Raw genomic sequence first — 21,812 nt, 5'->3', positions numbered from 1 at the left:
GTGGCAAACCCTCCCACATCACTACCTTGTTAATACACATGCACACATGTATGTGCTACTCCTTAGTTACCTGCACTAGACTAGCAGCTACCAAGAACCTAGCTTGTCCACATCTATATAACAGTACCTAACATGATGCTTATCACAGAATAGCTGTTAAAATTGCCTTGATAATTTTTTATTAAAATCCAGGTGCCTTGTTGATGTGGAGAATGCTCTTAGGGCAAATCATTTGCCACACAAGATGAGGGCTAGAGTTCAGATCCCCAGAGCCCATATAATGCCAGCAGTGTGTGTTAATCCACCTACAATTCTAATGCTCAGAAGCAGAAACAGGCTGGGTTTTTTAGATCCTATGACAAGTTGAGGCATTTATTAGACCAGCTGTTATCAGTGAGCACTAGGTTTAAGTGAGAGACACTGCTTTAATATTTAAGGTGAAAAGCAACCAAGAAAGACCTGTAACATCACCCTCTGGCCTTTCAACATGCACACACATATGCAATCAGTTTTTTCCTGACTGTAAGCTATGCTAAAATTTTAAAGAGGAATCTCTTTAAAGGTTTGCTCTATGTCAGGTAACTCTATGCTTTCCGGAAATCATTTCAGATAATCTTCACAACATCCTACTGAGCTAAAATATATTACAACCTGGTTCACTCGGGTTGATATATATTTGAACATCTGTGATACAGCTGACCTACGTTTGCTTTTTAAATTCACAACTGAAAGAAAAACAGCTAAACTTAATGACTTTACACTAACATCAAAGACTGACTCTTGCCAGGATGGATACTTGGTGATTTTCACCTGGATTAAGCCACATTTGAAGTTTATGATATAATTTTCAATTTACTACTATAAAACAAAAATACACACATGTAGGTATAGACAGTCACATTCATATAGACCCTGCCCCACAAAAAAAATAGGATTCTTTACAAAGTCAAAACAGCTGTTAGGTGGCAGAGCTAACTGAAACCTCAAACTGTTCACCAACTGAAAAAGGGCTGAATCAGCATGTAAAATACACCATTTAGGAATGCCAGCGTATGGGAGGGGGTTATTTATGAAGACTAAATTGAGTTGCTTGGGTCAATATTGATAGAGTCACATCCATAAATCTAGTTGCTATTTTCAATGCCTAGCTCATTTTCAATGCTTAGCTCACCTGATTTCTCCACAGCACCTGGCTCTGCCTTCAGCTTCTTCTGTCAAACCTATCTTTCATTTCTATGCCACAGAACATCTTAATTTGCTTCTTCTCTATCTGCCTATTCTTTTATCAATTTACTTTGTCACCCCAGCATCCTAATATATTCTGAATCCCCAAAACATTTAATGCTAGTCATTAAAATGCTGTCCTTGCTCAGCTATCTTTCTCCAGGCTATCTCATCCCAATGCCCTACTGCCAATTGCCAGACACATGACAATTGTTGAACCCCACTCTCTTCCTTGAACACTAAGTAACTGACTTCTTGACATCTACTTAGTTGGAATACTCAGTAACTCACCATTTGGGCATCTGCTTTTCATAAAAATAATTTGCATATTAAATATTATTTTTCTCCTTAGTAGATGCAGAACAGTAAACATGAAGGCAAAAGAAAAAAATCAAACTCAAAGCATAGGATCCTAAGGTTTGATGACAGAAATTTATGGGAATTCTTCTGGTGTCAAACACTGGAGATACGTATCGTTAATTTTGCATAATTACTTAAATATTTGAAACTACCTATCATTTCATACATATATTGTTCTAAAACAATGACCTCATTTTTAAAATAGAAAGCTCATTTCTTAGGAAGAAACTTAAAAATTCTTTTATTTTTTGAGATTATGAAAGATTGTAACATTTCTCCCATTGCTTTCTTCCCTCCAAAACCTCCTATACCCCTGCTTACTCTCTTTCTTTCACTAATTGTTGTTATATGTATATTCGTGAATACAATCTTGTCAGTCTGTATAACGATGCTTCTGTGTATGTTTTCAGGACTGATCATTTGGTGTCAGTTAACAAACTGGTGTGCTCTTCCCTATGGAAGACTAGTTCTCACACTCTTCTCAACATTCCTTAGTTGCCTTCAGATTTTGTGTAAGGTTGAGGCCTTGTAGGCTTTAACCACCCATGTCCTAGTTCAGCTAAGAGACTTCATAGGTGTAACTCCTGAAAGTCTAAAAGATGCAGTCGCACAGCAAACGCCTTGTTCTTCTGACAGAAAGTCCTTACACAAAACATGTAAAGGGAGCCTAGACTCCCAAAGATAAGAGATTATGGGATTTCGTCTCAATGGTCTTCCTCCTTTCCAGGCCAGAATACATGCAATCCTCCTAAGAAAACAAAGGCTGGCATGCTGTAGGCCCTGTACATTTGGAATTCTTTCCCATGGTATTCAGCATTTTAAAACCTTTTTAACTGGAGCAGTACTTTGAGCTTTAATCTTTTTTCTCTTACAAAGACCCAAATTGAGACTTATGTCTTTAAATAAAATTTAGAATCTGTTTCCCTAAAATTGAAGTTGTAAGAATGTAGATTTTATGGAAGCAGAAAGTCTTTTCTACCTACCTTCCATATAAAATAATTCCAAGTTGATACATTTGATACAGAAACTCTCTCTCTCTCTCTCTCTCTCTCTCTCTCTCTCTCTCTCTCTCTCTCTCTCTCTCTCTGTTTCTGTCTCTCTCTCTGTCGTGTGTGTGTGGGGGTGTCTGTGGGAGTAGGGGTGTCTGTAGGGGTGGGGGTGTGTTTAAAAGAGTAACCTTTCTGAGGATTGGCTAGCTGATAAAGTTATAATGCAATTTCAAAGGAACATCCATTAACTTTGTAACCTTAAAACAAAACTGGAGATTTAGGAATCCATGGAGGCTTGAACTAGCAATCCCCATACTATAAGGGCAGAAACAGGCAGGTCCCTGGGGTTCATTGGCCAGCCAGCCCAGTACACCCACAATCCTCAAGCCAACAATAGCTAACATCTCAAAAAGCAACATGCTAGGTCCTCTTCACACACACTATGGTTGTGTAGTTTGATTCTTGTGGGACTCCTGACAGTGTGTGGAGGTGGGGTAGGAGACCTCTGACTCTTGCCTGACCTTGGGATCCTTTTCCTCCTTCTGGGTTGCCTTGCCCAGCCTTGATATGAGTGTTGTGTCCTGTCTTATTGTTTCTTGTTAGGGCATGTTCAGTGGCTATCCCTGGGAGGCCTGCTCTTTTTTGGAAGAGGAATGGAGGAGGAGTAGATCTAGGAGAGAGGGGATGTGGCAGTGAGGGTGGGGGGAGGGACAGGAAGCGCTGAGGGAGGGGAAATTGTAGTCAGGATGTAATATATGAGAGAAGAGAAAAAAAAGAACAATGTGTATATTACTTGAGGAATGATAGCCAATGTTGTCTGCTAGCCTGCCTCCACATACTCGGGTACACATGGATGCAATGGACACCAGCAAAGACACACAAACCCACATACACATGCACACACAAAAAATATGCATAGCAAGCCTGTGGAAACATGACTCGGTGAGAGAAGTACTTGTACAAATGTAAGGACCTGAATTCAGATCCCCAAATCCCACACAAAAAGCTAAGGGTGCTGGTAGGTGTCTCTAATCCCAGTAACCCCAGGGCCATAGAGTTAAGGCTGGGGAGCAAAGGCAGCAGAGACAGGGATGGACAGATTCACAGGACTCAATGCCCAGTCAGTCTAGATAAATAGGAGAGTGCCAGTTCAATGAGGAAACCCTGTCTCAAAAAGTAAGGTGGAAAGCAGGGTCACCCTATGTTTATCTCCGGCCTCCACACACATGTTCATGTACACACACACACACACACACACACACACACACACACACACATACACTTACATGATATTCTATGAGGTAACTTAAAGCAATCTATACACAACGATACTAATTGCTCAGATAACACCACATTCTCTTTCAACATAACATTAAAAATCTGCTAAAAAAGAGAAAATAACATTCCTTCAACCACTGCAATGCTTAATTTATCCCTCTGACTATCTAGTTCAAGGTAAAGTAAAATATATGAAATAAGATTAAATTTTTAAATTTAAAATAAGCTTTGTAATGCAACATGTAGATTGATGCAAGACTATACATAGGGGTGGCTATGGTTTGGATGTGAAATGCACTCCAGATTCACGTGTTCCAACACATGGTCCCCAGCCTGTGGTGGAAGAGCATCACTGGAGGTGGGCTTTAGGTCTTAGAGTCTATCCACTTCCTGTGTCATCTCTGTTTCATGACTTATAGACACAATGTGACTAGCAATCTCATGTTCCTTACTGCTATGCCTTCTCCCCCTGCCACTCACCCCATTGTCCCACCAGTGTATTTCTAACATTGCAAGAGAAGACACACTTTTCCTTACGCTTACTATAATTTCGGTATTTTGATACAGCAATGAACAAAGTCCCTAATAAAGAGGTAAATTCATGGCATTTTTTAAATTATCCTATTACAAAGCAGGAAAAATGTACAGGGAAATAATCATATTCTTGTATCTTGCCTTCCTTCAGTCCCTACAAACAAACAACAAAAAAAAAACAGCAGCAACAACAACAAAACTATGAGAAACAAGAATAGGAACTACAGATGGTTCATTTTGACACAGGAACCAGCTCTCTGCGGGTAGCAAAGGGAAAGGACCCACAATAAAAACTGCAAGTTGTTCGATACATCACAGTGACAGCAGAGGCTGAGGTTAAAAAGAAGAAGGGTCACCATGGCAAGGTCTGGGACACCACTGAAGATGAAAAAGAGGACTTACAATCAGACATTATACAACCAAACTAGACTGAGAACGGGGAGAGGGGGGTAGCAGGCATGTTGTCTCCACTCCTCACCCCCCCAAGTACTTGTCCTTATTGCTTCTAATGTTTCTAATTGTAACAGACTATACTGTAAGTAAGGGTGGCTTCCAACAAGCCACTCCTGCCCTGGAGACCACTTCAGACCACCCCACAAACAAGAAGCTAAATATGGTAAACAAGAAAGACCATTGCTACACCTTAGTGGCTGTGTCTGGGTTAACACTTAGGGCAAAGCTAATCGCACGAACGTGAGAACAAAGGAAAGTTCAATGAACAGAACTCAAGACAGCTGCCAAGGCTGAGGGAGTAAGAATGCTGACCAAGTGATTAACCCTTGACAGCCAGTTAAGGTAAGTAACAAAGTTAGAGTCAGAGATGGACAGAGGTAGAGCTTCACCTGCCCAGCATAACCATGTGACTAGTGGGACCAAGGGGGACATACACACAGCCTACCAGCTTGGAAAAATAAGAGCTCACGTAATTAACCAAAATCATTACAGATTACCTCAGCTGTGTCCAGTGTCTGTCTGCCATGGGCCTACAAAAACCCAAGACAATGAACTCGAGTTTAAAGGCATTTACTTCTATCGGATACCTTTCCTACTCTCTGGACTGTTCCTATTCTTCCTAATTTCTCTTTTTTTCAATCACTCACTTCTCTATAGATCTTAATAAAGCTTACTTCTGCTTTGCTTACTGCCACAAGAGTCCAGATTCACTGCCCCAGACCTGTCTTTGAGGTCATGGTTGTCAGCATCAGACATCCTAGGTCCCTGGCTCATAGACAACAGGGTGTGCAAGGTCTAGTCACTCTCAAACCCTTATCAACGATGATTTTCGTTTTGTGTATGTATGTGCTATGTACGAGTTCATGTATGTGTGAAGCTACGTGTAGAGGCTACAGTTGACGTCAAGAGTCCCCACCTTATTGGTCTTTCATTAAACCTTGCACTTGGCAATTTGGCTAGAATGAGACTAGACATCCCACTGACCTTCCTGACTCTACCACAGCAGCCATGGAATTATGGGTGGGTGCCATCACTTACCACACCCAGTTTTTACATGGATGACAAGGATCCTGGTTTAAGTCCTCGTGCTCTTGCGGAAAGCACTTTACCAATGGAGACATCTCCACTGTCTAATGAGCATTTTAAGATGGGAAACATGGGTTTTTTTTAAATAGTGTGAAAGAAAGTAGAGCTGGAGAGACGGCTCCATGGTTAAGAGCACTGGCTGCTCTTTCAGAGGACTCAGTTCTGAGCACAAACGTGGCAGCTCACAACAGTCTGTAACTCCACTCCCAGGGGATCCAATGCCCTTTTTTGACCTATGCAGACACAATTTCCATACCCATAAAAATAAATCCAAATAATAAATTAAACCCATTTGGTAGTGAATGTCTTTAACCCTCACCATGCAGCACTGGATGAAGAGGCAGGCCAATTTCTGTGGGTTCAAGGCCAGCCTGAATTTTGGGGCAGCCACAACTACATAGGAGGAGGAGGAGGAGGAGGAGGAGGAGGAGGAGGAGGAGGAGGAGGAGGAGGAGGAGGAGGAGGAGGAGGAGGAGGAGGAGGAGGAAAGAAAGTAAATGAAAAACAAGTTCAACTCTATGGTAACATACTTTGAAGTTCTAGAAATGGCCAATTTATGAAAATGGGCAATTACCATATCTGCATCTGTAACTGAGGAATTCTAATTATCTAAAAAGAAAGAAAAAATATAAATGGGTGCTGGATGTGGATAATGTAATGATTAATTCTTTCAAATCCAAATATTAGAGCATTTGTACCCTAGAAGACAGTACTGAAGAGCACACATACAGTGAAATGTTTCTAATCTCACACCACTATTTCTCCCAACCCTATGATGACTGTGAAGTAGAAAATGATAGAACTTTCTTTTAAGCACATTAAGTACAAAAAAATAATGTAGCACAATAAATAAGAGACCCAGAGACTGATATTGGGCTTCAAGCTGAAGATCAGAGAAGCAAAGTGGCCAAGCAGGTAGATCCTACTTCTACCCAACTGAAATGGAATCCTGTCCCCTTGAATCCTCAGAAGTAAAAGGCCCTCAGTTCCTGTCTCCTCCTCCTCATATTCCTTTCTCTGCCCAGTCACAGCCTCCTGTCTCCACCTCCCTAGTGCTGGTATTAAAGGCGTGGGATCCCACTTGATGAGATCACCTTTGTGTGAGCTGTTTCATTTAGGACTGGATCAATTTCACGTAGTCAGTGTGGCCTTGAACTAACAGAGATCTGTCTACACTTAATCCTGAGTTCTGGGATTAAAGATGTGTGCCTGACTTCTATGGCTAACTAATATGGCTGTTAGTTTGCTATTTTGATCTCCAGTGTTTTTAATAAATCATAAAAATATATTACCACAAAATAAAAGTATACCAAACTCAAAATCAAATCCTACGCAGGTAGAAATTACCCAGGAATTACAGAATTTATTTCATAGAAACTCAAGCAATCTTACACACAGGAACCAAACAGAAACAATCAATAATCTCCATGTATAAGAAAAAAAACTTATAGAATTCAATATCAATTTTGTGTCTTGTCTTATTAATGTAATAAAAATGAAAGGATACATATTTAAAGAATAAAGAGTATCCATCCTAAAATTTTAGCCAGAAATATACTCACTGGTAAAATACATGAAGCACTCCCTCACAAAGCCATAGAAAGCAGGTTGGTAACTAGTCCTAGTACTCTAGCCAGTGAGATGTAGCAGGCCAGCTCCTGCACAGGGCGAGGGCATCCCCATCAGCACCATTTTGCCCTTCTAGACAGAAACCCAGAAAGATCAATTTTAAAGGAATCAACTCTGTGCTGTCAATACGTACAATCAATATGACTAGTTACAGCATAAAAAATTAAAGAGCTTCCCAGTGCTCCGTAATCACATAAATAATGGCTCCAGTAATAACAACAGTATAAAACACTCAAAAAATCACCGTAATTATAAGTGCAATGGTTCTGTAAAATCAAAATTTCAAAAGATTACAAAAACACAAACACGAGGATTGAGAAAAATGGAGAAGAATGAGCTCCTAGGAGACTGACTATAGTACAAATACTGTTCTCAAACAGACTTAATTAGACTGTTTAAAATGACAGCATTTCAAATGGCATATACACAACTAGTCGGCACTATGCTAAATACGCTACCCCCAGCATCTCAGTTAATCACAAGAACAAAAGAAGCAGCCAGGGCCCACTGAGATGAAACGCATTTGTACAGTAAATGACAACTAGAGAAGCCAGGAAGACAGGGAAGAACACTGAAGGTAAGAAAAAGTCAAAACACTATCAGAAATTAAAACATATACTAACCTTTGATCAAAGTTATACTGTACTGTGAACAGGGAAAAACTAGATTAATATACCAAAATAATTCAAATGAAAAGAGAAATACATAAATTACAATTTTCTGATCATTAACCCAAGAAAGGATTTCCATTCGTTTTATATTTTATAATGTCCTCAGAGCACTAGATAATGTAAAACTCACATTGTAAGGACTAAATATTTTTGGCTGTGAGCCTAGCCTTTTAAGGGCTGAGCCATCTCTATGGCCCATAAGGACTAAATAAATGGTTACAAATTAATGAAACAGTTACTATGATTAACCAGTCCGTAAGATTCTAGTAGTCAAAGGGTGCTTAATCAATGCAAAGACTGTAATGACTGCATAGATTGGGGGGAGGATTCAATATACCTCCAACTTTTATTTCAGTGGGTAAGTGACCATAACTGAGGAATGAGCTATTAAGGAAAAACAATGTGAAAGGCAGATGATACCAGTATCCCACACTGAGGAATGCCATCTCTAATACATGTCTTAACTAGCAGGCAAAACCAAATTCCAGTAGAAAAAGATGGAAAGAGCATTAAACCACAAGGCTGAGGAAGCTGAGGAACCCACAAGCAATCAGAAATTACATTTCCTCTCAGCAATATGATGATATGATTGACCAATATAGCCTTTAAGTCATTCAGACCTTTTGCCCCAGTAATATTTCTTTTATAGAAATCCATCACCAAATTGAAGGTTACATAATGAAAACATATTTAAACCAAAGAGTTTACAAAACTTTGTGATAACATTTATATTAGCAAAGCAGACAAATGTGATGTTTTTTGTTTCTTTTGCTGTGTGTTCTTTTCTCTCCCTTCCACCAATCTCTGCTGAGAATTAAACCAAGAATCTTAAGCATCCCAAGCAGAAGGTCCACCGAGAGCTACAACATCAACCCCTAAGATACTTTACAGTGTAAGTTTCAAATGCAAATCAATGCTTATCCAGTTAATAAGCTCAAAGAAAAACAGGGGCTTCTGATTGATGTCCACCTTTTAAGTCAGAAGCTTGGATGTGGTAGAGAAATAGTAATTCACTCTTAAATCTTTAAGTGTTTCTAGTGATTTTATTTAATAAGAATTACTTGAGAATATCTTCTATAATATACTTTTTGAGTATAAAAGGTAGGGAAATTTTGTTTCATTTTTTGAGATTTTAATATAATTACAATATCTCTTCCCTTTCCTTTCCTCCTTCAAAATTCCTCCATATACACCTCCTGCTCTAGTTCATATTCGAGGCCTCTTTTTACTAATTGTTATTTAAGGCATACATAATGTATATACATATATGTTCCTTGCTGTAACCTGGTCAATTCACATACTTTTATGTATGTCTCCAGGACTGACCACTTGGCTCTAGACAACCAGCTGATGTGCTCCCTCCCCCAGCTTTCCTGTTACCTAGAGTTGAGGCTCTGTGCTCTTTAATATCTGCCTTGGCATGTGCATTGGTGTTGGTATTGTTCATGTAATTTTTGAGCAGTCGTGTTGGTGGGACTTCATGTAGCAAGTGTCTTTTCCTGCTGGGTGTAGCTTCCAATATTACTGGAAGCCACGGCAAACTCCTTGGTTATCTGGCTCTTACAGTCTTTCCACCCATCTGCCACAATTGTTCCCTGAGCCTTAGATGCTGGAGTGTTTTGTGCATGTATCCACTGGGACTAGGGCCACGATCCTGCAGTTTGATTGGTTGTGGTTTTCTGTATTGGTCTCCATCTGTTGCAAAGAGAAGATTCCTTCATGAGGGATGAGGACTACACTTACCTGTGGGTATAAAGACAATTGTTGATAGACTGTTGTTAAGGTTTATTATGGTTAGTAAATTGGTGGTAGTAGGTTCTTCTCCAATAACCATAACTTTAAAAGCACTGAGTAGCTAACTAGAATTCCAATATGATCTCCCTCTTTCTCGAACAGATTTTAGGTCCAATTAAAGAGCTATTGGTTATCACCAAGGTATACATGCCACTATTTCACCCTTAGCGTTATCATGCTCTGCAGATTGTTGACATGAGTCACTGTGTGGTAGCTAGGTACAATTGTTTTGACAAACATACATGCATGATGGAAACCCACTATCCTCTTTTATGGAAGACTTCTGTGAAATTCGCTCTTCTTTTAGGCATTGCTTTGTATCAACTCCATCACTGAGACTTCATGACCATCGTCTTCCCTATGTTATTTGGAGAGGAAAACAATACTTAAGCTTACTTCCCACCTCTCAGTTCCCAGTATTTATTTTGTTGTTGCTAGTGATCTGTCTATGGTTGTGAAATGAATTATAGCTGTTATTACTATTTATGATCCATAATAGTCTATTTAAAGACTTTAAAAGTCTAAATGAATGCACTCTGTCTTTTCCACTGTACCAACTCAAAGAATTCATGTTATTTAGATGTCCTTTTTGTTGGTGTTACCTTTTTTTTTTTTTTGGTTTTTTTCGAGACAGGGTTTCTCTGTATTGTTTTGGAGTCTGTCCTGGAACTCACTCTGTAGACCAGGCTGGTCTCGAACTCACAGAGATCCGCCTGCCTCTGCCTCCAATGCCCGGCCTGGTGTTACCTTTTATTAATACAGAATACCCATTTTTATACAGTATTCTTATTTATTACAAATACTTTCACCTTGCCAAGGTAAAAATAAGCCTTTTTTCCTGTAGTCTCTTTAGAACAGTAGATCTCAACCTTGACTGCACACTAAATTCACCTGGGAAGTCTAAAGACTACCTTCCCAACCCCTGAGACTAATTTAATTAGTCTGCAGTATCACCTGGATAATGGGATTTTTTAAAGCTCTCCAGGTGATTATAATATGCAGCCAAAGATGAGAATTATAGATTTTCCTTAAGGATATAATATATAAATCTCTAACCAATATACAGTGGCTATAAGAAAAATGTTAATGATTTTGGACTACTCCACCACTTGATACTTGACTAGTCCTCACTGTAAAGAACATATCTCATGTGCCACCAATGTGCCTATGATTTGCAATCATGAGCTCTTTCCATTATGATTTAAAATACCATGTGAATAGAATACCTTACTATTTCCCACTGGGGAAAAAGTCTCAGTCATTTTGAAATGCATGTAAAACATGTATAAGAATTTGAGTGGTCTGGCTCAAAGTGTGATTTTCCTTTTCAGAATTTCCATATTTCATAACCTGGGGGCCATCTTCCTCAACTTCTAAATTTCGTTTTTGCTTATTTAGCTTGGATGGAGTGGAGACATCCATATGTGTGTACACACATGCCAAGGTACATGTATAGAGATCCAAGGGCAACCTGAAAGAGTCACTTCTCCACTTGGGTCCGAGGAATGTAAGTCAGGCTGCCAGGCTTAGGGATAGGTGTCTTCACCTGCTGAGCTATCCAGAGGGCCCAGCTTTCTCAATTTTCTTTTGAAATACTTTAGTGACCTTAAAGTAAAACTCTGTTATTTGTTTTCAGAGAGTACAAGTAAAAGAAGCTCTTAAAACAAAAGAAAAAAACCCAAAAGAATCAGAAGAGGTGAAATATAATCACAATACTTTATTTCACTTTACAAGCAGTCTTCAAGTATCAAAATAAAGGATGATTACATTTCTGAAAGAAAGGGACTCCAATATTACTTAAACCATTTCAGCTCTCATTAGCACAACTCATTCTACCAAATTAAGTGCGGCTGCTGCGGTACCCAGACACCCTGTGGAGGGTTGGATGAATCAGCTGAAGAAATAAGCATTCTTCTCTGAGATACCATTTCAAGTCCAGCCTGAGGTTTTTCTTTAATGTGTGGTTTCCAACTGGATCCCTAGAGGACAAGGCACTCCCTGTTATTAAAAGCAGCAAACAGTGTAACCCGTTCCTTTGGTATTTGTCCAACACTGTACTAAAGCCAAAGGAGCACAAAGGAGGAATATTGAGGGCTCTTTTACAATAGCACCAGGTCTGCTGGAAACTGCAGGCAAAAGAGCAAGCCAGATTGCCGGGGTTCGCCACCGCTCTCTTGTCCCCCGGGTTTGATAATGGCATTGAGAAGGTTTCTTTGAAGTCACTGGTTCTGTGTCAACAGAGATTCCTGTTCTCAGAGCTTTGTTCCAGGACACTTACAGGTCCCAAAACATGTTTAAGGTACCTGCTCTATGGAAAACTACAAGATCTTTATGCTTTCCTTTTAGAGTATCTTTCCTCCATTCTAGACCTCACTAAGTCTTTGAGGTATAAACTAAATGTGAGACCTGCACATACCCAACATTTACTAGATTCTATATGCCAGGCAACATGTATGTATGCTAAGTATACAGTATACTTATATAAGTACCAGGCCCCAAAAGTAAGACAACACATCACTCAGGCAACACGGTGCTAAGCAAAAGAAAGATGCCCTCTTGGCACTTGCAAACCTATTATTTATTTCTAACAAAGCTGCCTCTCCTGAGCCTGTTATCTGAAGCCTAAAAATAAATAAATAAAACAGAAAGGACTGTTTGCAAGGGAGATGAAAGTGGTCATTTTTGCATAGGTTGAATATGCCTATCTGAACAGAGTAGAGCTAAAAGTATTTCAGATTTGGGATTTTGGAAAATTTGCATACATATTGCATCCTATCTTGGGGATGGGGCTCAAGAGTAAATACAAAATGTATTCCTGTTTTCTGCTCAACTTATACACATAGCCCAATAGCAATGGCTGACAACTTTTTTTAGTTTGTAGCTATGACTTGTCAAATGAAACAAGATATGAAAGGATTCATCTGTAGGCACTAAAAACGTTTAAGATTTCTGAGCATTTAGGCTTCTGGGTTATCAGATTATGGATGTTTTCCCTTTTCCCCAAACTACAAATTTCAAATATAAGACAGGCCAGGCAACTGTCCATTGCATATTACCTCATCCAAATCAGTTTTACCTAAGAAAATCTGCAGCTTATTTATATGAATTTCTCAAACTTAGAACCATCAAGGATTATGCAAAACGATGAGAAACGGTTGTACAAAATGTCTTATTTCATAAAACGCATTGTTCATTTCATAAGTTGCATTGTGCGTCATTTCAATGGCAATGCAAACAGAAATGCAAGGGCACAGGCATAGGAGTCGTGCAGAAAGCAATTAGGTGTAACTTTCATCTCTTAAATCCCCTTGCCTTATTTCTAGTGAAAACAAGAGTTGGCTGTCAGAGTCAACATGTCAGAGTCAGTAAGAAAAACAAAACTAACAAGAGAAACGGCTGGGTCCCAACTTCCAGCTCCTCCTGAATCCAAAGCACCGGATCTTTAAGCCATGCTCACTGTGGACAGTTACGAATACAGACCTTCAGCAGAAACACATCTGTAAACACTGTCAGTTTCCCCAGCTTCTGACCACTAGGACCCCACTTGTTACTTTTCCCTCTAGGTTCTCAACATGTTCTAAACGTCTGACAGGTAAAGGCCTTAGTATAATATGTGATTTACTTGTGGGTTGTCTTTTGTCCGTTTGTTTTGTTTACTGTTTTTCTAGCAATACTAATGATCCCTCCTTCAATCATCTTGAACTACCCAATGGTCATGACTGTTGGCCGTTCTATAATGGAACACATACAATCAAATCAATGAACATGAGGGGGTGTCAAGCAGTGTTTACTGCTGAAACCCTTCTATGATGGCTGTTCTTCACCACACTGAGGCGATGGGACCACCTGGTACAGTGCTCTGTCACAGAGCCTAACCCAAATTTACTCCCAGGATTTTCTGTCAAGGCACCAATAGTCATTGCAAGGCCTGAAAGGCCTCAGCTGTTACTCCTCTGCGTTGAAGTGTGCCAGTCAAAACCACAGCATACATATTTTCACTATTCAACATCCTCAAATAGATGAAGCACACAACCTCTTACTGGTTCTGTGGGACATTTTAGCCAAGTGAAAAAAAGGGGACAACCAAACAAACCCTGTGCCCAGCTCTGGTTCATCAAAGCCAAACAGCCTTACCAGTGAGAGACTTTGACTACAAACCTGAATCGTGGCCTCCAGGGTAAGGTTCTCATCTCTGTGGCTCATTTTCTTCAGTTACAGAATGAGGACCCTTTTAGACACCAATTTCTGATCCTCTAAGTTCTTAATGTTGGGAGAAGTGAGAAAGCAGTAAAAGAAATCATTTTACTGCCTGTCTGACTACAAAGACACAGAGTAAGAGTATACAATGGATTAGTGACTGTGCAACCATGCTACTTCTTTTATAAAACCCAACTGTATAATTCAACACTTAAAGTAAGTTTTGGCATTAATTGTTGGCTTGTGCATCAAATTCACATGAACACAGTTAAATTCCCATTTTATTTCTTCCTAGGAGGAAACCTGACTGCCAAGAATTGCTCCAGCTCCCTTTAGCAAGCAGCATGTCTTAAAAAAAAAGAAAAAGAAAAATGACTGACCTTCTAAATAAGATAAATGCTTAGGATGTTTGTTATAGAACCTCCCCATTAAAATATAAATCACTAAAGTTCATCAGATTATGCCTGAGGCTCTCAATATGTAAAAACAAAAAGTGTAAGCATTCCAAATAATTGTACACAGAATGTATGCAGTGCTTTTCTCCTTCCGTGAAGTTGGGTTTATTTCAGTAATGTCTGAGTAACATTACATCAACAGTCTCCTCAGTAGCATTGTGAGTACACCTGTTTGCCAATTCAAATAATTGCTAGAGAAACAGTCTATTTAAACAGGAAGAGCCAGGAGAGCTGCATTATTTGAACAACCAAGGGAGAGTCCCCTTCCTTAACAAACTGCAACAAGTATTCACAGTAGAAATGAGCCAGTAAATGACTTTTCTCAAAAGGACTCTAAAGGAAACTACCCAAATACAAACAACCTCTTGATTTTTACCAGATAATAATTTGTGCATATTAACACATTAAAGCTGGACTAAATGTGACGTGAGAGGTGAAACCAGACACTGCACGGTGCTCATACACTTGGTGTGGACTCCTATAACAACATAAATACAAACCCACGCTTAGTTTAAGAGTGACTATGTTAGGTTGGCACTTGCAGAACCTACACGGATGACACAGACTCAACACAAGCAGCCCGTGAGGGTATACAGTCTCATGTGGAGCCGGTGAGGGTATAAGGCCTCATGTGGAGGCCTCATGTGGAGCGGAACAGCCGGCTCGCCACACTCTGCAAGGCATTCACTCTTCACCTGAGGAACGGCAGCTCTAATCATGCCAACTGGCTTGGTGCTAGAAAATGCTACTCTGACCTACTTCTCCCTTCGTGTGAGGAGACAGCCTAGAACTGGTTAGATCTCTATCAGTCCAATGCTGGGTGAACTCCTAGAGTGTTGGGCTACCTGATGGGCCCCTGTGAATGGCCTTCAGCAGTGTGGGAATGCGCCAACAGCACTCAAGACAATGACAGTTCCCGAACACTTCATCTGGTTCTGACTTTCAAAGCTGGAAAGTACACGTAAGATCTATCCTCTTGGAAATTTTTAAATATGTAATAACTAAGTATAGTTAACCCCAGGCAAATCATAGTTGTCCAGATATCCCAAACTCAATGAATTGCATGCAGTAACTATCTATGCACAGCTCTTAACATGGCAAACAGACTTCAATTCAAGAAAAACAACAAGATTGGACAAATGGGAACAGGAGGGTTGTGGACAGGGCGTGGTGGGAAGGGACTGCTTCCTCTGAGCTGCAGTTTTAAAAGTCCATTCAAAAGGTTCTTAGAGAAAGGTCTCACATGCAGAAGCTGCTATTCCAGGAAAGTAATAAAGGACTGTACATGTAGGTATGAGTTCTGGTCTCCCTGGGACCCCATGCCCCATCACAAGCTAAGGGGAGTGTTACAGTTTTCTTCTGAACCTTCCGGACTCAGCATTCCACGTAAAGGCTTCCTGGACAGTTTCTATTGCATGCATTTATCCCCTCTGTGTATGGTACAGGCCATCAGATCCCTGGGGTCCTGTTTCAAAACTAACCATGGGAGACATTTCATCTGACAGAACTTCCTTAAATTTTTTGGAGAAGGAACCATACGTGAATCCCTTGCAACAGTCCTTCGCCAGTCACCAGTGGACTTCAGTAAGCCTGCCACGGTCTGGAATTACTTGCCCATTGTCACTCTGGGGGCATATCTCCCTCAGTGTCTGAATGCTATGCCCTGCTTTTCTGGCAGCACGGGAAACTAAGCAATGCAACTTTGCTTTTAATTCGCCAAAGAATATGTCTAGTCCTTTGCCTGAGTAGAGATTTCTCTGTACTGGAAAAGTGTCTGTGTTCCACCCTGCTTTGCCTAGCTAGCTAAGCTACACGCTCTCACTCTGTCCTACCCGCGAAGCCCAGCTCCACACACCCACCCCACAGCAGCCCAAATGAAAGTTGTTGGGAGTTGCATGCTAACCCTGTCCCAAGGGTAACCTGCCCAGGTGCAATTAATGCAGGGCCTGCAAGGTGGGGTCAGCTGTTTGGTCCACGTCTTGCGGATGGTGAGGTGAAGCTGACAGCTCCCGCCAGCTCAGGCCAGCTCTGACCAGCTCCGACCGAGGTTAAAGACCCAAGCGCTCCAACCTGCCCTAGACACCCCTCAAAGCCTGCCTAAAATAGTGTCCAGTCCCCTAGCATAAGGGTGGTGGCGGGTGCCCCCAGAGCACTCTCAGGAGAAAGTACGGGGGGAATAAGTGGCCGCAGGAGGCTCCATGTCCCGCCACTCACCTTCTGCTGCCTCCGGGCCATGTCGGTGGGCTGCTTGGCATTGAACGGGTACGCGATGCACCTCACCACGAAGACGTAGAGCTGAAGGCGGATGCGCCGCTCTTGCTCCTCGTCCAGCTGCCGCTCGGGCTCGTCTCGCCCCTCGCTGAGTACCGAGGGGCTCGGGCTCACGGGTCTAGCCGCTCCGCCGCCACCGCCACCTCCGGAGCGCCCCGGTGCGTCCCGCCGCCCTTCCCGAACCGCAGCCGGCGGCGCTCGCTGGGAGCCACCCGGCGCCACCAGCACCTCGCGGCTCTCCTCCTCCAGCCCCTCGTCCGACTCCTCCTCGCTGGAAGACGGGTCGAGCATGGTGCTGCCTGGGGCCCCTGGGCTCGGCCCGCGGTCCCCTGGGCTCCTGGCCGAGAGCGCAGCTGTCCCCGCGAGTCCGCGGGAGTCTGGGTCCGCTCGCGGCGGCCGCAGAACGAAAGGGAAAGTGGCCCGGGCTTCCCGGACACGTCGAGTTCGGCGCTCGAGTGTTTGCCGCGGCCAGGACGCGGGGCGGGCGAGCGGAGCGGCGGGGAGGCGAGAGGCGGAGTTAGCGCGGGGGCGCTCGGGGCGCCCAGGGACCGCTCGCCCAGCCTAGGTCCGCCAGCCCGCGTGCGCCCCCTAAGCCCCGCCGCCGACCCCCCGCAGCCCGCGCAGGTGAGGAACCTGTGGCGCCTCCAAAGCAACACGTGGAAAGGAATGTCGAGGAGCGGCCGCGGGGCCGCGGAGTGAGCGTGCGCGCGCGCGCGCCGCCGCCGCCGCCACCACCACCGCCGGTGCCTGGTGCCCCAGAGCGCGCAGTTTGCAAAGGGGCGAGAGATGCAGAGCCCAGAAGATCCCCGACCACCACCGAAAGTCTGTCTTGCTGCAGGCGAACTGTGGAGGTGGTAGTGGGATAGGGGCAGGGAACGCCCAGGAAGAGGGGAGGGAGAGAGGTCCCGGAGTTGCTGGGACCCGATTCTGATGCCCTTCAGGAAACCCGAGTTCTGAAAAGTGGGTCCCTGCCCTTTACTTCGAAGTATTCTTACCAAGAGACTTAGAAAAAAAAAAGTATCTTGCCTTTCTCCGCTGCGTTGGGACACGGCTGTGGAAAAGTCCACATTGTAAACGTCACAGCACATGCATGAAATGGAAAAAATGGGGGGGAGGGGTCTTTTAAACTGGTATACATCCTTGCTGTTTCTTGCAAACCCATAAGCAAGTTAAAATTTATATTTGCAAAATGAGACTCTAATTCAGCACAAACACAGCTCAGTTGTTTCCTAGGTTGAAATAGGATTGACCCAAAACAGGGTGTATCGGGTGGACAGACACTGAACAAACATCTGAGAGCTGGCCAGGTGTCCTGCTTTGTTAGTTAGCTTGTGGCAGAGACACAAGGTAGGGCACACCACACGCAGCAGCCAAGCTGCCCTCCTTCCTGGTCTCAAGTGGGCATCTCATAGCTGCACCTGAAGCCAGATTTCTCAGTGCCAAAACTGCCTAGCACTTTCTCTTTGTCATTCTGCAACTTCTGTCCTGAGTGGAGACAGAAGCAATATGCATAACAGGCATTCAACACACACACACAAGAAAAACAGGTGCAGTGATCACTCTGGCCAGGAGGGTGCAGATCTCAGGGGAAGATTCACAGGACAAATTAAGCAGCCACCAGCTTTGAGCTTCTGTGTCCTGTGGCCCAGCAGCAGTTTGGGGTTTCCCAGGCCATTTAGTAGTTACATACACAAAGACACTCTCCTTCTGTATCTAACAATATTCTTCCTCGATGGAGAAAAGAAAAAAAAAAAAAAGAGGACATTTACTCCTAGGGAGCCTTCTCTATTTTTGTTAATCCTTAACTGGTCCTTTGGTAATAGAAGGTCTTTAGTAAAGGCGTGCCTGCTAGCTAACCGTTGATGCTAAGGAAAAATATAGTTCAAAATTGATGTATTTAAACACTTTTGTTTTGGAAAAAGTAGGCAATTAGTGGAAATCTTAAGCATTTTATTTAGGGTCTGACCTCGTGCAGTTTACAAAACTCCATGAGGCTATTTGTCTAATGCCATTTATCAAAGTAGGCCCGTAAGGCAGGTAGGAGACAGTAATCTGATGATCTCTCTTTGTACCAGATTTTGCTCTAAACCCCAATGCATTATCTCAGTTATTTATCTTTACTCATATAGTGCAACTGTGGAACCTGAGGCTACAGTACTAGCAACTGATAGAATAAGGATTCAACACAGGTATTTATTTATAGTAGTGGCCGTTTTTATTGTAATTTCTCTTGATTATAAATAGGTATATTAAAATGTGGTGTTTATTAAACTAGAGATACAATGCCTAAGGACCTAAGAGTACAGATTTTATGTGATCATTCCTTCCTTTACTTTCTATTCAAAGTATATATTTCAATTTTATTAGTTACTACTACTTCTTGGTATGACAGCCTGTTATTTTCTTTCCATTTGTTGTAGTAGCTTTTTTCATCCTATTAAAAATTATTAGAAGTCACAGATCTCCAAGCTTTGGAGATCTCACGGGAAAACTTGTTATATTAAAAAAAAACCCAGCATGTACAGTGCTTTCTCCATGAAGGTTAAGATACAAGGCATCATTTAAATACTCGAAATACAACAAGAAGGAAAAAAAGAAGAGTAAAAGAACAAAGGATAGAGGAGTTCATGGGCTGTAAAACATGGGACAGGTAGAATCTAGATAAAGGCAGTTATGTTAGGATTTGGGAGATAAGAAATGGATTTTTATGGTGGTCTGAATGAGAACGGCCGCCATGGGCTCATATATTTAAATCCTTGGTCCCCAGTTGGTGGAACTGTTTGACAAGGATTAGGAAGTGTGCTGATGTTGGAGGAAGTGTGTCACTGGGGGTGATCATTGAGGTTTCAAAAGTTCATTCCCAGTGTATCTCTCTGTCTCCTGCTTATGGGATGGGATGTGAGCTCCCAGCTACTGCTCCTGTGCCTGCCCACCTGCCTCCCTGCCGCCATGCTCCCTACCATATTGGTCATGGACTCACCCTCTGTACTGTAAGTCCCCAATAAGCTTTCTTCTGTAATTTACCTTGGTCATGGTGTCTCTTCACAGCAACAGAAAAACAAGACAGATAAGTAGTTATATATTTGTGTTTCAGTTGATATTTTGAGAAACCACAGAAGTAAGGTGGAGGCATTGCAGTTTCATTGGCTCTTGGTCTGTGTTTGGGAGGCATGCCCTTGGTTTCTAGGGATGGAGGTGAGGAGTGTCCACCTGAGAAGATAAATAACCAGATAAACAAATTGCATAAAATGACTGAGGGAAACAAACAAAATCTATTTTTGCTTTCAGTTTAACTTCCATCATATTACAATTGACAATATACAAACAAAGCTTAGGTGACAGACTCCTGGCCATGGAGCTCTGAGCAAGACTACATGATTGGTCACCTGAGTAGGCTGTGTTTGGACCTCCTGGTGTTTGGACCCTTAGTGATGATAGCATGGATGAAGGTAAATTCTGTTAGCACATCCTAGATTGGTTCCTCCTACTAATATTACAAAAACATCTTGAAGAGCTCAAGACTTCAATCCCTTTAACATGCTAAATCTCCCCCAGTGTTTATGCTGGGCCTAGTGTAGTCTTTCTTCTTCCCATCTGTACAGTCTGGCGTTGAACACTGCAGCAAACGTCCCCTGGATTATGCTTGAATATCCATCCTGAATGTCTAAGAAGTAAGAAGGAGGGAGAACCGAAGAAGTCCTGCTTGAGTGAAGCCCTGAGTGACTGTGTGGTGTTAGCATGGTCACAGCCATGTCCAGGACGCTAATGCCTGAGCCCATGGGAGTGGCGAAGCCTTCCCCGGGTGAAGTTCAGAGGTATAGCAGTCTTCATTGTGTCCATGTGTAGATGTTGACAATGTGTACAGAAAGCGTCTACTGACCCGCCCCCTCCCCAGATCACAACCCGGGATGTTTACAGCCTGGAGACTGCTTTCCTACAGAGATTATTCTGGCCTCCTTGACTGTGCTGTATACCATCAACCTGCTTCTTTTTCCAGCTGTGTGCAATAACACCCTGGTATCCACTCAATGGGATGTAGTGAGTAGTGTAAGTAGTGAGCTGTGAGAAGACAGCTAAGAAAGTCTAGGACATATGATGAATGCTCAAATTTAAGAGGGAGGATAAAGAAAGTTTACAAGTTAGCAAATGATGATCATCTGGTTAATAAAGTAAGGCAAGACACCCCCCAAATCAAATAGCACATATTTTCTCTAGTATGTAGATTTCAGACTATGTTAAAAAAATGACTTGAAAGCACAGGGGATACTATTTGGGAAAAGAAACAGAGTTTAAAGCAATGGAGAATGAATTAGATAAACAAGCATGATTTACATGTAAGAGAACATCATGATGAGACCCATTTTAATGTGCAAAGAATGTACACTAATTGAGCTGGCAAAAGAGACACAGAGAAATAATGGACTACTTATGGGGCACTCAAGGAAAGGAGGGTCATGAATAGAATACACATCCCAGAATAGAGTAACTCTATTAGTAGTTGATATTGAAATATGGACTTCTAGAAGACTAGTAAAATTGGAAAACCACCAACTCTTTGAGAGTTTTATGTTATATATAAGAGAAATCATAGAAATGGTTACAAACAAAAACTGTTAAATCCAAATAAGGAAATCATCAGTATGTGGTGGTAGTTGAAGTCACAAATGTGAAAGATAAGGGCCAAGAGGAATGAGGTCGGAGTGAAATGAGGGCTCAAGGTGTGAGCCTTCTTGACTGTCCTCTACTTTAGGAATGGTATGGAAAAATACCCAAAGCTAATGTCTATTCATTATTAGTCAATTTAATGCTAATAATTTTAATTAAATTTTCCTATTTTTGCTTATAATTGAGTTCCTTGCTATTTTCTCCCT

At 41.9% G+C, this 21,812-nt stretch overlaps 1 protein-coding gene across 18 annotated transcripts in view; it reads right to left on the bottom strand.

Moving 5' to 3' along the window:
* The window catches only part of Cadps2 (calcium dependent secretion activator 2), a 519,904-nt gene extending 502,427 nt beyond the window's left edge, over positions 1-17,477 (bottom strand). For 8 of the 18 annotated variants that reach the window (XM_040728768.1, XM_040728770.1, XM_040728772.1 and 5 more), the window contains exon 1: positions 16,885-17,473. In XM_040728768.1, coding sequence (XP_040584702.1) covers positions 16,885-17,232 — 348 coding nt within the window. In that variant the 5' untranslated portion in view covers positions 17,233-17,473. Of the gene's footprint in view, positions 1-16,884 lie in introns of all 18 variants that reach the window. The other 10 variants (XM_040728758.1, XM_040728759.1, XM_040728766.1 and 7 more) reach the window with 4 other exon arrangements.
* Between the last annotated feature and the right edge of the window lie 4,335 nt (positions 17,478-21,812).

Source organism: Mesocricetus auratus, unplaced genomic scaffold, assembly GCF_017639785.1.
Source record: "Mesocricetus auratus isolate SY011 unplaced genomic scaffold, BCM_Maur_2.0 Super-Scaffold_100019, whole genome shotgun sequence".
NCBI lineage: Eukaryota > Metazoa > Chordata > Mammalia > Rodentia > Cricetidae > Mesocricetus > Mesocricetus auratus.
Note: the sequence above shows the minus strand (reverse complement) of the source record. Positions and strands in the feature narration are given on the sequence as shown.